This window comes from Condylura cristata, unplaced genomic scaffold, assembly GCF_000260355.1.
Source record: "Condylura cristata isolate star-nosed mole 26May11 unplaced genomic scaffold, ConCri1.0 scaffold00008, whole genome shotgun sequence".
NCBI lineage: Eukaryota > Metazoa > Chordata > Mammalia > Eulipotyphla > Talpidae > Condylura > Condylura cristata.
The window spans coordinates 4,063,870-4,077,909 of NW_004567109.1; the positions used below are offsets into that span (position 1 = coordinate 4,063,870).

Below are 14,040 nucleotides of genomic sequence, written 5' to 3' on the forward strand. Positions count from 1 at the left end.
ACGCGGGTCGGGCGTGGACCGCGTTCGGCGGCTCCGGCTTCGCTTCGGAATCGGGGCCCCGTTCCCCCCTCAGGGAGCGAGGCGCCGGGGAACCCGGCGTCCGGCCCTCGGCCGTGGGAGCTCCCGCGGGAAGCCGCTCAGCTCCCGAGTCGCCGACGGTCCCGAGGCCGCCGCCTTCCGCAGGACCCGTGCCTCAGAGTCCCCGCGGGAAGCCCGGGCGCTGCCTCGGGGCTGCTTGAGCGTCCGGGACCCCGATGACCCGGTCCTGGGGTGTCTGAGCCCCCGCCCGACCCGGCGCGTTCTCCAGGGTCCCGACAGTGGACGCCCCGGGCTGGGGTGTTGGCACTCGTCGCGCTCCGCCAGAGCCTCGGTCTCCTTGCGGGACCCTCGAGTGTGAGCCCCACTGAGCGAGTCCCCCCATCTCACGCTCCAGAATGGGGTGTCTGCCGGTTCTCCAGAGTAACTTAAGCACCCCCCGTCCCCAGCCTCCTCGGGTCGCGCGCTCTGGGATGGGAACTTCAGGCCGCCACCTGTCCTAACCCTTCTTATCCGGGGGTCACGTCCTGGCCCAGCCTCTCCTTCTAGGATGGGACCCCGGCCCGGGTCCCTTTGGGCCTTATCTGACAGGTGGGGGTCCCTGCTCCCCTGGAGTGGGGCTTAGGTTCTGAGAACAGACAGCGGAGAGCCTGGCCGCCTGGGCAGTCCGGCTGCGTGGGCCCGGGGCCTGGCACCCCCGCTACTTGGCTCCCAGTCTCCGAGCTCCCTGGGGCTGCAGCGCCCAGGCCACCGCCTCCCCAGGGCACCAGCGCCCCGGTCCAGTTGCCAGTCCTTCCTCTCTGGGCGCTGGCAGCTCCTGGAGGGAGGGGCCTGGCTCAAGGTCACGCCAGGCTGTCTGTCCCTGTGCTCTGAGCACTCAGCGATCCCCACGGTTAGGGGAGGTGAGGTGGGGGCTAGGGCCAGGCAGCTGCCTAGAAGCCCTGAGCTGGACTAGAGTGTAAACACTTTGGGAATCTGGCCAGTCTGGCTGCCGGTCCTGACAGCAGATTCCTTAAGGGAATCCTTGAAGTGGCCTCCAGCCTGGCGTACTCGCCTGGCAGAGTTAATGGATGCTTTCCAGCCCTGACCTCGAGTTACTGACCAGGGCTTCTCACCCACCTTCTTTTAGTCGGGGCTTTGCCTTCTTCCAGCCTCAGGGGCAGCAGAGTAGGGCCTGATCTTGTGTAGTTTCCCTTAGCGGGCGTGTCTGTAGTTGCTTTAGAGAACGGGTTGGCCTTTCCAGCCCAAGCCCGTGGCAGTAACTCCAGATTTAAAGTGCTCCGTGTTGGCGCTCTGCCTCAGCGTGCTGGAGTCCGTGTTGTAAGACTCCATTAGTCAGGTTCACATTTTGTTTTTACAGATGTACTTGCTTCAAGTTATAATACAGAAATGTTCCCTTCACTCAGACTGCTAAGCATTTCTTTAAAAATGTTGGTGCTGTGCTTTGTTAAGTAAATGGGCCCAATAATCTCTAGCAGATTTCCAGTTTGACACAAAATGCAGCGTTTAAAAAAGCTTTGGAAAGAAATTACTCTTTCGCCAAATGCTACTTATTGACTTATTTTTACTGTCTCAGTTGACAAACAAAAGTTAATCTTAGCTGCCCGTGCAAGACTCTGCCAACAAATAAAAGTCATTTGGCCTGGAGGTTGAGTTAGTGAACTCTTGGAGCCTTCTGCGTCGGGTCTTGTTGGTGGCAGTCTTTCCTGGGGATAGGTCAGTCCTGTAGCACTGAGACAACCCCTGGGGTGGGGCAGAATTTTTGGAAAGGCCTCTGACAGGCCTGGCTCCAAGTGGGAGGCCATAGAGAACCTGGAGTGTCCCGCAGCGTGGGCTCAGAGGAAGGCTGGAGCACATACTTCTGATGAGGGTCCACCCTCCTGAGCCATTTAAACTCCAGTGCCTCCTGTTTGCTCGTGTGCCTCTTTGAAATCCTGAAAGTGACCTGTATATGTTTGGTATTACTACTAAACCGCAGGTACATTCATGGGCAGCTGTAACTCGGGACCGGATGTAAATATCCGAGCGGGGACCAGAGGATTTAGTTCCAAATGGGTGCCTGTAGTTGCTAGATGGTTCATTGTACCAGCATCATGTGGCACCCAGGTGCCAGGAATGCAGTTCCAGGACAGCTAGGAATAACGATAAGGCTCTGCCTCCGCCCTCTACTTCTGTTATTTTATGAATGACCCTGGTGAACAAATTTGCAAAATTGAGTTAGGGCAGAACATTGCAGAACAATAAGTTCATTCATACTATCTTTTCGGGCATTCTGGCCTTAATGTAGGACAGGGTTTCTCAACCTCATTGACCTATTGGGTTGCCTAATTCTTTGTGTGGGGACTGGCGTGTGGTCTATAGCATGGTTGGCAGCTTTTGTGATCTTACTGCTTAGATAGCAATAGTGATCCCTGGTCGAGATAAAAAAGATGTCTCTAGGCATTGCCAGCTGCATGAGACACTATAGGACAGTTGAGTCCAGTGGCAAATCACTAAAAAGAAAAAGAAGCAGTTTAATCATCACTTACATTGGAAAGATATACAACTTTGAGTCGCAGGGGATTTGGAGTAAATTTGTAAGTGACTGTTCTTACAGTTGCATCCAAATGTGGGTAACTAGTTTGGCCCTCCTTTTATGAATCAAGTACCTTGCACTGCTTCCTTCTTCATCTTTCTTAAATGTGTTTTGTATTTGTCCACCTTCAGAAAATGTAGAGTTGGAAATGAGCTTAGAAAATTATCTGGTTTATCTGTTCCTTTTATAGATTTTTCTGTGATGATGAGAGAGACGTCAAGAATGATCCATGAGTTTTAAACACCTTGTCTCGAGGCTGTAGTCATGTTGGAAGGTCTTGTAGCCTGGGTTCTCAATACCTATCTGGGGAAATACGTCAATAACCTCAACACTGACCAGCTCTCTGTCGCGCTTCTGAAAGGTGAGTGCAGATATCTCTTTTGTACAGTATGTCGTTGTGTGGAGTTTCTGTTTTTTAAATTCTTTTGTTGTGTGGAGCATAATAAAATCTCATGCCTGTATGGCTTTGCACGAAATGTGTGTAAAAGGAAATATGTTCTCTTGTATGACAGAATGATTACTATTACAGGGTAACTTGAGTGTGTAGGTGTGGTGCAGATTTTAAGGAACTATTAAATATTAAAAATAAACAGGCTATGTGACTGGTGACAGTGCCTTATCTCAGCTAAATTCTTTTTAGCTTTATAAAGCTTTACGGAGGCAACCGTGGTGCAGTGACAGTGGTGTGGCTTTGGCTTCAGATCCCGCTGGGTTACTTGTCAGCTATGTGAGCAAATCCTTGAAATTCTGCGCTTCCATTTCTTTAGAAAGCAGGTACGGTACCTCTCCAGGTTGCTATTATAGCCCTTCAAGCAACAGACACCCAGTAGAGGCTTTGCAGTAAGGCACAGCCAAGTTTTCAGCAGGTGTCTGCAATCTTGTCTTAGTGGTCAGGTGGCTGGAGCTTGAGACACTCTCGCCCACAGGCCTCAGTAAGCACAGTGCAGTGAGTCGGTGTGGTGCTTGGGAAAGTGCTTTGCTTGCTTTCTCCTTGTTTTAAGTTCTTTGCTCAATTCAAAGTGGGATGCTTGCACAACTACAGAGACTGAGGCCCAGGTCAGCCTGAAGCACGCAGACTCTCAGAAAGTGGAGAAGAGACCTCAGCTTCTTGGGAGTGGGTTTGGTCAGTGGGCCAGGGCAGATGAGTGGCATTAGCAGTGATGCAGACACTTGTGTAGTCTGAGAAATGGGTGCCAGTGGTTCACTGGGCCCTAGAGGTGTGACTGTCTGAGTTTTTCTGACCCTTTTACATCAGTGAGATGATAGTGCAGCGCTGGGCTGAGGGAGCTGCCGTGGGCGCCCCGCCCTGTGCCCTGCGCTCCCTCCCTTCCCCTCCCCCGCTTTCTGCTGTGCTGAGGCAGGTGCTGCTGAAGGGAAAGCAAAAGTGACCAGCGATCCGGGAAGAGGACGCGTTCAAAGAACAGTAGTGTCAAGGCCACCTCTTGGTCACTCATTGACATTCTCACTTGGTGAAGTCAGTGGTAGCGGAGAGGGTGGCCTGGAAAGAACGTGGAATAGCCTTCCTGACGGCTGCTGGCCCTCTCGAGAGTGGCGGGAAGGAGGATGTTTGCTGCAGACATGGAGACATAGAGATTTGTGGCATCTTCTGAATCGTGGGGTCTACATTTCTAATCTCGGCAATTTTAGACAGACGAGATCTTGTGACAGCTGTGTGCTTCTCTCTGGTGCTTTAAACTGTGTTTCTATATTTATTTCCTTTTTACAAAGTAGTCTCTAGGTTTTTAACAAACCTATGGAATTTGAGGGATGTTTTTGTGCAAAATAGAAAGGAGCTTTTTCTTTGATAACCACTGTAGTACGCACCCCCACCCTTGACTTCACAGCACCCCATGGTGCTTGGGCAGGGAGCTCTTGGAGCTGTGCAGCATCCCAAGGGAACAGCTGTGTGAAGAAGTACTTTTTGTTGATTTGATGACACATTTAAGCAGTGTTTGAGGGTGGTGAAGGGTACTCAGTAGTGCTTAATTGTTACCCCGATCCATCTGCAAATATTACTGTTTAGATGCTTTGGCACCTCAGCAGAGACTGAAATCACAGTCAGGAGAAAGCCCACACTGGATCGGAATTCTAGTTCTCCCATTTACCTGTAACTTGGGCCAATTACTCATGTTCTTCTTTCTTCGTGCTTCAGGCTCTCTGTGAACTGGAGAGGATATTGACTGTCACGCAAGGTCTGAGTTCGGCCTGCAGCCTAACATGGGCCAAATCGCTTAGAGCTATTCTTTGCTCCCGCCTTGCCCCTCAGGCAGTGTTGGTGGTCATCATCGTGGCGGCTGCCACGTGCGATTGGCCGTGGGTGGGACGTCAGGGGTCGCTTGGGCGCACATGCTGGAAGTAAGAAAAACACGCAGCAGCATGTGTGTGGCTGCAGGACAGACAGCCCGGTACACTTTCACTCGTGCCGTCGTTCAGCACACACTGAGCAGCTGCGCGGGGCGCTGTGTGTGGCCGAGTGGAAAAGGGAGGCTGGAGGCGTGCGAAGAGCTCAGGGGGACGGTGGCACCCTGGTTTCACCACTTGGAAACCATTGTGACCATGAGCAAGTTACTTCGCCTCTTCACCCATGCTGCCCCGTGCCACTGAGATGGGACAGGTGTGGCATGAGCTCACGCTACTGCTCAGTGGCTCTCAGACTTCTAAGCAATTGGCTCATCCTCTATGTCCCATTTTACGTATCTTAAAAATGGAGAAATGATTACTTTCTCCAGTATTGTGAGGAGTAGGTGAGAGAGCGCATGTGGAGTGCTTCGTGCATAGTAAGGTCTCCTCAGTGGTCGCTGCGGCCATCATCATCATGATTGTCATCACCAGTATTGGTATTCCGTCTCTCCGCTTAGTGCCTGCCCTTGGCCGACTATTACCCTGTTGACGAGTCAACTCTGCTGACACCAGGTGCCGCGGTGTGCTTGTGGTGTGGACATAATGGGTGGTGGGCTTGATGGTATCATGGAGGTAGCTCTGAGGGCCTTAGCAAGATTCAGCAGGTGGTACAGTGTGGGCCACCACATTCCAGGCAGGAGGCCGTGGGAGCAGAGCTGAGGCTGAACAGGGCAGGACCCGTCTCGCATAGTCTGGGGAGAAGAGGAGCAATTGCCAGTGTCCTGCCAAGGAGCCAGGGCTTTGCGCTGTGGGTATATCAAATATAGATCCCTCCCTGCCCCCCTTTCTCTTTTTTTTTTTTTTTAGCAAGCTCTGCACCTCAGGTTGACCTTGTAAATATACTGGAGCCGAGACAGAGCATTCACTAGTCAGCAGCCAGTACTGCGACTAACCAAGCTCTACATTCACCCCGTTTCTGGTGACTAGATTTTTTGCTAATCTTGAGATGAGCAGTTTTTGGAGGCACATCCCCTAATAAGACCTGCGTGGAAACAAGTGAACACTTGCATTTCTGAGTCCTCACCTGCTCTGCTGGGTGCTTAAGGCCTGGCCCTGGGAGGGCCCCTTCCCAGGAGGGCCCATGTGGGACGCGTTCAGGGAGGAGGGCAGGGAACTGAGGAAGCCTGAAGCCACCTTGAGCTGCCGGCGCCATCTGGCCAATTCCCTAGCTTGAGGCCTGTGGTCGGCTGCCCTTCCTTCTTGTTCTTTCCCTTTCCCCTCTTACTTCTAGATCACCCCCTTTGCTCTCGACACTAAAGCTTCTTAGATTTTCATGGTGTGGATTACCTGTGATTCCTCCACTTACTAGGCTCCATAATGGCCAAGAGACCCAGGACCATCTGCCTTTGTGGCAGGTTTGGGTATTGAAAAAATAGGCCAAATGGTCCAAATCACGGGTGATAACTTCAAAAGCAGGAGAAATGCCAGGCGACTTCTGACTTTCCCCCTTGAAGTCAGTTCCAGCTGAGAAAGGTGCTTTGTGCTTTTTCCCTCTGTGATCATTATCATTTCCTCCCCAAATATGGAAATAGGTTTGTTTCTAGACTTGCTGGGGTTACTTGCTTCTCCTTTGATAGTCTTAAGGTATGTGGGGTCCCATGGGGATGGTGTTCCTGCAGAAGTCTGAAAAATAAGTTGGCGGCATTTGTTCAGACTCTGCTGAATTGCTAGATTTGAGTACTTTTTAAAAGTCAATAACCCCCAAGTCTTGAGCAGTCATTTAAAGGGGACCACTCATTTCTTGTACTAGTCTTTGGAGCGGAAGTCTGGCCTGCCTGTCCTCCCGGTTCTCCTACCAGGTGCTGGTGGCCATCGTCTGTACTGGCTGAAAATAGGTATCTCAGGCAAATTTAAATGGCTCAGAAGTCTCCTGGTATTACGCAATTCTGAAACATGCTGGCCCACTCCCCAGTTCTTTGAGGACAGAGACCCCATCTGTGAATGTGCCCAGCGCTTAGGACGCTGCAGCCACTGGCACGGGTAGAACGAAGGGCTTCCGTGGCCAGGAGCGAGCGGCTCTGCGCACCCTTGACTGCTCTTGCAGAGCTGCCGCAAAGCTATCTTGTGTTTCAGGTTTTTGTCTCCTAAAGGCTGGGCCTTCAGCTGTGGTCCTGTTTGTCCCTAGCTCTGACTGGTCCTTATGCCAGTCAGAGCCAGTCACGTCTGGGCTCCAAGACATACAATATAGCTTAGGGGTGGGGGAGAGGCCTTGTTCCAAACACACGTTTCTCTCCTGTCCCGCAGATGTCTGCACAGGGCACTCAGGAGCCTGCATGTTAGCCCAGGCAATTTGGACGTTGATAGTTCTGGGGTGAATATTAGCTTAATGGGGGTCTGCACACTGGCAACTGGCCAACTCCCGCCTGCCAGCGGAGAGTGGCCTCTATATTTTTAAAGGCTTCTTTAAAACTACAACCAGGCCATTCCTGGTGGTACAACAAGTTAGGACACAGCAGTGCAAGCGGGCTGTATCCACTTCAGTGTGCGTTCGATCCCCAGCCCCGGAGGTGACCCACATGGTGCAGCAGACCCCTCCTGTCTCCCCGCTGCTCCCCCCAGCAGCATGTTTCAGTAGATCTGCCTGTCCTTTTCCCCACACTCTCTCTGCATCTCTCTCACTGCCCTTGTACCTCTGGCCTGCACCCAGGTCTGTATGCATAAATAAATAAAGCTTTTTAAAAACTAAAATAAAAAACAACAAAAGGAGACTATAAACAGCATATGGACTAAATGCAACAGAGACCATAAAGCAGTCTTTACTGTCTGGCCCGCACTTGAGTTAGGTCCTGCCTGACCCTTCACGTGCTGGTCAGCGCCAGCTGCTGTTTGGGTGCCAAGGGAGCAGTCAGGAGTCAGCCAGGTAGAGTGCCTGGTGCTGCCCATGCATTTTACAGCCTGGCTTCAGATGAGAAACTTCTCCTGTAGCCCTCAGGGACTTGCACATAGTCAGCTTCTGCTATGTTTGTTGGGTGCAATCTCATCGTGTTGTTTTTATTTCTAGGTGCTGTTGAGTTAGAAAATTTGCCTTTAAAGAAAGATGCCTTGAAAGAACTGGAATTACCATTTGAAGTCAAAGCTGGTATGTGGATTAAAGGAGGAGACGGTTTTGAGCCTCAAATGGGTTGGGATACGAACCGTGGTCTGTTTGGCCAGCAGAGGCGGGCATGGAAGCAGAGTGTACTCTGTGAAGTGTGGGTTCTAGGCAGCTGTCATTAAGGACGATCTGGGAGGGGAGGTCAGGTGGCCCCAGACCAATGGATTAGGATCTCCAAGGGAGCACCACTTAACTCACATTTAAATAAGCACCCCAGGTAATTCCAAAGTTTATTGAAGTGTGAGAACTTCTGTTCTACATATACAGGGTTTAGGTGTCCTGAGAATTCATTTGTGAATATTACTGGGAGGCAGCTTACTCCGTGAGAGGTAGGCTCTGGGATAGGATGCTTATCTGCCATCTTGGTCACGTGACCCAGGAGAGGTGTCCTAACCATTTTGTGCCTCCTTGGTTAGGCCGGGGTGCCAGTCGTATCCACGTTATGGCTGTCGAGAGGAATACATGCGACAACACGTTACAGTGACTCAGAACAAAACCCGTGGGCCCTATAGGAGGAGCCCTCTAGTTGCTAGGTTGGTAAGGAAACGAGTCGTAGGGACTAAAACCACTTAAGGTACACTTACAAAATTAGTCCCTACTTAGAGATCCCTTATTCGACAATAGCCTGTGGAGGTAAATCAGTCTTTCCCTTATTTTAGGGTGCTTATATTACCATAAAATGCAAACACTATGGAAATCACTTGCTGGGTGAAGTAGAATAGCAATCTTGCTAAAGATTGGACTTTCTTGAAGTCAGTTCAAGTATTGGGTTGAACTGCCACAATCACATGCAAAGGTATTGACAAATGAGAATTTGGAAGAAACTTCAGAGGTGTGGCACACTGTAGGTACTGCCAAAAGAGGGTGACTTAATAGCAAAGGATCAAGGGAGGCTCTGGGGGAAAACAGGAAGTTTTAAAATATTTTTGCAAAGTGACCCTTCTCATGCTTGTTCTGCAAAAGTTAAAAGAAGCACAACATTATATTTTGTTGTCGCTAACTATCACATATTAGGCATCCCGTCTCAGTTAACTTAGGTTATAGTTACAGCTGTGCACTCGATGAAATTCTGCGCTGTGGAAATTGGCACACAGTTTTAGTTTTAAGTAAAACTTAAAAAAATGTGTTTCCATTTTTCTGGATCAAATCCAAATTAAAACTTTTTTTATTATTTGCTGTGAAATTTCTTTATTTGTTATAAAATTTGTTGTGGAAGTTTGTTATTGGATCACACAGTCTCTCACTTGGTATTGTCACAAAACATACCACTGTTAATAACATCATTATCTTAAACAGAACAGATCAGCCCCACTTGAGTGTACCCCTTTGGGGTAATGATCATCCTCCTGACAGCAGCACTGTGCTCAGCCCTGTCGGCGGTGAGAGACCCACTCGGGCAGTTTGAGTGCCTTATGCATTGGACATGGTCACTTAGGCCTTGTCAATTGAAGGAGGTTGGTTAGAAGTGGTAGAACTTGGGAAATAAGTGTCACAGCTGGGCTGGGCTCTCTAGTGTTCCCATCAGCTTTGGTTCCCTTGAAGCCTTTGAATTCTTCATTAATAGAGCGACACCAAAATGTTATGAAGGTTTCAGTTGATGTGTTCAAAATAGAACATATTGTAAACTCCCAACAAATACTTACCAACTGGCCAGTTGATTCATAATGAACCAGAAATGTGTTTTGTGCCCTCTGACTTTTGCCAGTGTCTTGGGTAGAAAGACACCCCAAGGAAGTTTCAGGTGTTGCCCAGCTGGGTGGAGGTGGTTTCCAGAGGAGAGAGAGATGTTGCATTTGATTTGGTAAAGTACACTGAACTTGTTCCAGCTTCTGACTTATATGCTTCATCTTACAGGTCTCAGCCCACCAACCTTTATTTACCATGTACAAGAAACTACTGCCTTTTTTCTTAAGTTAAAAAATAAATGGTAAAAGTAACCGTGCTCCTTAAAAAAAAAAAAAAAAACCAGGATACTACAAGAAAAATGGGAAAACTAGAAAATAGGCTTTAACAAGACTTGCTGTCTCCTCTCAGGCCTAATTGGGAAGGTAACCCTGCAGGTTCCCTTCTATCGCCCCCATGTGGACCCTTGGGTGATCTCCATCTCCAGCCTTCACTTAATTGGAGCTCCTGAAAAAATACAGGATTTCAACGATGAAAAGGAGAAGCTGTGGGAAAGAGAGCGCAAGAAAGCTCTGCTTCAAGCCCTGGAGGAGAAATGGAAGGCAAGGCAGAAATCCCTTTATCCGTTGGAGCAGTGGTGGTGAGACTCGTGAAATGCACAGCTGACTCATCTGCTCACTGGCTCCTTCCTTTCTAGAGTGAACGCCAGCAGAAAGGGGAATCCTATTGGTATTCAGTGACTGCCTCGGTGGTTACAAGAATTGTGGAGAATATCGAAGTAAGTCCCATTGACTGTTGCAAAGCACAGGCTTCCCTGTGTCTCATGTCAGAGCTGCTGGTGTCTCATGATTGAGCGGATGCAGGGTGTGCACACGGCTGACTGCTCAGCCGTGCCCATTCGGAGGCCCTGCCGATGAAACCTGAAAAGCAAGTCCCATGCTTGGGACAGACATGGGCTTCTTTTGCTTCAGCTCGTCGAGTAGGAGTTTTCCTGTTGCTTCCATTTCATTTCCTGTACTTTGCTTTTGCTTGCTGGAATCCCAGTCACTAAAGGATTTCTCTCAGAAAGTGGACCATCTAGACCTGAAGACTGCTTTGCTTGAGAGCAGGTCACTAAACCTCATCCGTCTGCTGCTTTTTTGGTAAAACTTGACGGGTTGGACAAGAGTTGACGGCACTGGAGTTGACGACACTGCATGCAGCATCTCATCTGCTCTTGTGGTGGCAGTTAGATGGGCTGTAGTGTGAGGGCTGTTGGCTGCATTTTCTGCTATCATTTCGAAATGCAAGAACTAGATTAGGCTTCTTACTAATTTTCACGAACGCAAGCTGACCCCTGCTGACACTTCAGGGTAACGCATTCAAGGTGCATCAGTGCAGTGTGAGCTTGCTGGTTTCATCACTTGATAATGTTGGCAGAGACCTTGGTACACTGGAGGGGACTGCTTTGAATTCTGTTTCAGGCAGTTATTTTTTTAGCCATCACTGATTTAAAGAAAAAATTACCAGCATTACTTTTTTTATCTTTGACAGTAATTGTATTGAGATTTAGTCCCCAGATCATAAAATTAACTCTTTAAAGTATATAACCCAGCGGTCTTTTGCGCTTATTTACAGAATTGTGCATTGACTGTGACTAATTCCAAAACACTTTCGTAAACCCCAGAGGAAGCCCTGTTTCCATCTTGGTCACTCTCCGTTTCCCTCTCCTAGGACTCCTGCAACTACTAGTCTCACTTTCTTTAAGGATTTGCCTTTTGGAAATCACACACGGTGTGGGCATTTTTTGTTGAAATATGCTTGACATACAACTTTGTGTTAGTTTCAGGTATGTAACATAATGGCTAGACATTTGAAATGATTGCCACAGTAAGTCTGCTTCTCATCTATTCTTAACAGTTTTCAAACGGCAGCACATTATTATTGCCTGTAGACTCTCTGCTGTCTATGATGGATTGTTTTATGACTGGAGAATTACATTTTTGGTCCCTTTCACCATAATGCCCACCCCGAGGCCCCTCCTCTCTAACCACCAATCTGGTCTCTGTGAGTTTTATTCCTTTTCTTTTTTAAATTCTACGTAAAAGTGGAGTCATGGTATTTGTCTTCCTCTGACTTATTTCACTTGATACTTTCAGGGTCCATCCATGTTGTTGCAAATGGCAGATTTCATCTTTTTGTGATATCTTTTGTGTGACTGAGTAATAGTCCTGTGTGTGTGTGTGTGTGTAAGTATATCACATCTTTCTCGATTAGACACTAAAATTGTTTCTGTATCTTGACTTCAGTAAATATTGCTACATCAACCGAAGGCTACATTTATTTTCTTGATTTAGCTTTTCATCTTTTCAAGATAAATTCCCAGGAATAGATTGCTGGATCATATGGTAGTTCTATTTTTAATTTCTTGAGGACCCTCCATACTGTTTTCCATCAGGACTATACCAGTGGGATTCCTGTTTCTACACCCTCATCAACACTTACTTTTTTCCCCTCTTGACTGCCATTCTTACCACTGTGGGTTGTTCGCTCACTTTGGTTTTGATTTGCACTTCCCTCATTAGTGAACTTCTGGGTGCCCTTTTGCACCAAGCTTCTTTTCCTTGGTATAATGTTTTCACGTTCGTCCAGGTAGTATCCTGTATCAACACTTCATTCCATTTTATGACTGACTAATACATTTCCTTCCAGATTTTCAGGGATGAAAAAGCCAGACAGCACATTACTTAAAGCGGTGAAACAGACTTTGCTCAGTAGCTGCTTCTGACAGTAGGGCAAAGAGCAGAGCTCATTCCAGCTTGCACAGAGGTGACGGGCGGGCTTTCAGAGGGAGGATGTGGGTGTTGACGGAGGCTGTTCCTAGGTGAATAGTTACAAAGGTCTGTGCACTGTGAATCTGATAAGGGCATAGCGAAGGCGCTGCCAGCTAGCTGGGCTGTTCTCACAGGCTGAGACACGAGCCCTGTCCTTCCTGGTGATTACATGTCAGAGAGTGACTTTCAGGTCCTTTGGTTGCAGGACATGCGTCTCACAGGGACAGAAAGGATTTACAGTTGTGAACCCTTTGTAGTAGATGCTCTAAGAAGGGGGCCTGTTGTCATTTGTTGGTTAGAACCAACATCTCTGAGCTTTTCTGGGTGAGCTGGTCCTTGGACACAGGCTCAGGCCGCTGGAACCTTCCCACATGGTCAGGCTGCTTAGTGCAAAGGTTTGCTTGAGCGTGCTCAGGTGGGGAGTTCAGGCAGCTGTCAGGATAGGCTACATTTTGTTTATTCCTTCATCAGTTGGTGGCATCTTGCTTGTTTGCACTCTGGTGTTATGAATAATGCCGCTGCCAAATTCATGTCAGGCTTTACGTGAGATTTGCAGTACTCTTGAGTATACGTCGGAGTGGACTTTTGAGTCATCTGGTAATTAATGTTCAATTTTTTGAGGAACTGTCAAACTGCATTCTAGAGAGGCAACATTATCTGAATTTTACCAGTAATGTATGTATATTTCAGTTTCTCCATATCCTCAACAACTCTGGCTGTTGTCTGTTTTCTGGTGACAGCTGAGTCAGTGTGTATGTAGTGATGTCTCACTGGCAGCCTCGCACGCACCTCCTTCGGGGCCGATGGTGTAGAGCATCTTCTATACTCAGTGGCTATTTTTGCATCCAGTTTTAGAAGCTGTCCAAACTTTTGCCCGTTAAAAAAAAATTTTTTTTATTGTTAGATTGTAAGGGCTCTTTGTGTATTCTAGATTCTCGTCGCTTACTGGATAGATAATGTGAAAATATTTCCATGCATTGTCTTTTTAATTTCTACTGTGATTTTTTAATTCACTGAGAGAGAGTACCTCTTCTGTAACTACTGTGGGAGCAATGGGAAATAAATAAGTACAAGGGTCCTTGCCTCGCCCCCAGGGGTGGCGATACAATGTCAAGATTGGCAAGTCATAGGAGGTGGAAGAGCAGCTCCCTGGACACAGGGGCTTGACTGTCTTTTAGTGTCAAGTGAAACGAGTTAGTGAAAGTATTGTAACTCTTCTCTAGATAGCACCGATTGTGCAACTGGTTATGGCTCTTGGCAGGTGGCGCGTACCTGATGGCAGCGTTAGCGTAAAGTGCCCACAAGGGCCTGGTGCCCTTGCCTGCTCTGTGGCAGCTGTCTCAGCACACGTTTCTCTTTCTCTCCCGGCAGCTAAAAATTCAAGATGTTCACCTGCGCTTTGAAGATGGCATCACCAACCCTTCCCACCCCTTTGCATTTGGCATCTGCATTAAGAATGTCTCCATGCAAAATGCTGTGAACGTGCCTGTGAGTATGAA

General features: G+C 48.3%; 1 protein-coding gene across 2 annotated transcripts in view; it reads left to right on the top strand.

Moving 5' to 3' along the window:
* The first annotated feature begins 2,875 nt into the window (after positions 1 to 2,875).
* Positions 2,876 to 14,040, top strand: part of VPS13D (vacuolar protein sorting 13 homolog D (S. cerevisiae)) — a 184,381-nt gene continuing 173,216 nt past the window's right edge. For both annotated transcript variants that reach the window (XM_004678519.2, XM_004678520.2), the window contains exons 1-5: positions 2,876 to 2,972; positions 8,013 to 8,090; positions 10,140 to 10,330; positions 10,426 to 10,506; positions 13,913 to 14,029. In XM_004678519.2, coding sequence (XP_004678576.1) covers positions 2,876 to 2,972; positions 8,013 to 8,090; positions 10,140 to 10,330; positions 10,426 to 10,506; positions 13,913 to 14,029 — 564 coding nt within the window. The remainder of the gene's footprint in view (positions 2,973 to 8,012; positions 8,091 to 10,139; positions 10,331 to 10,425; positions 10,507 to 13,912; positions 14,030 to 14,040) is intronic.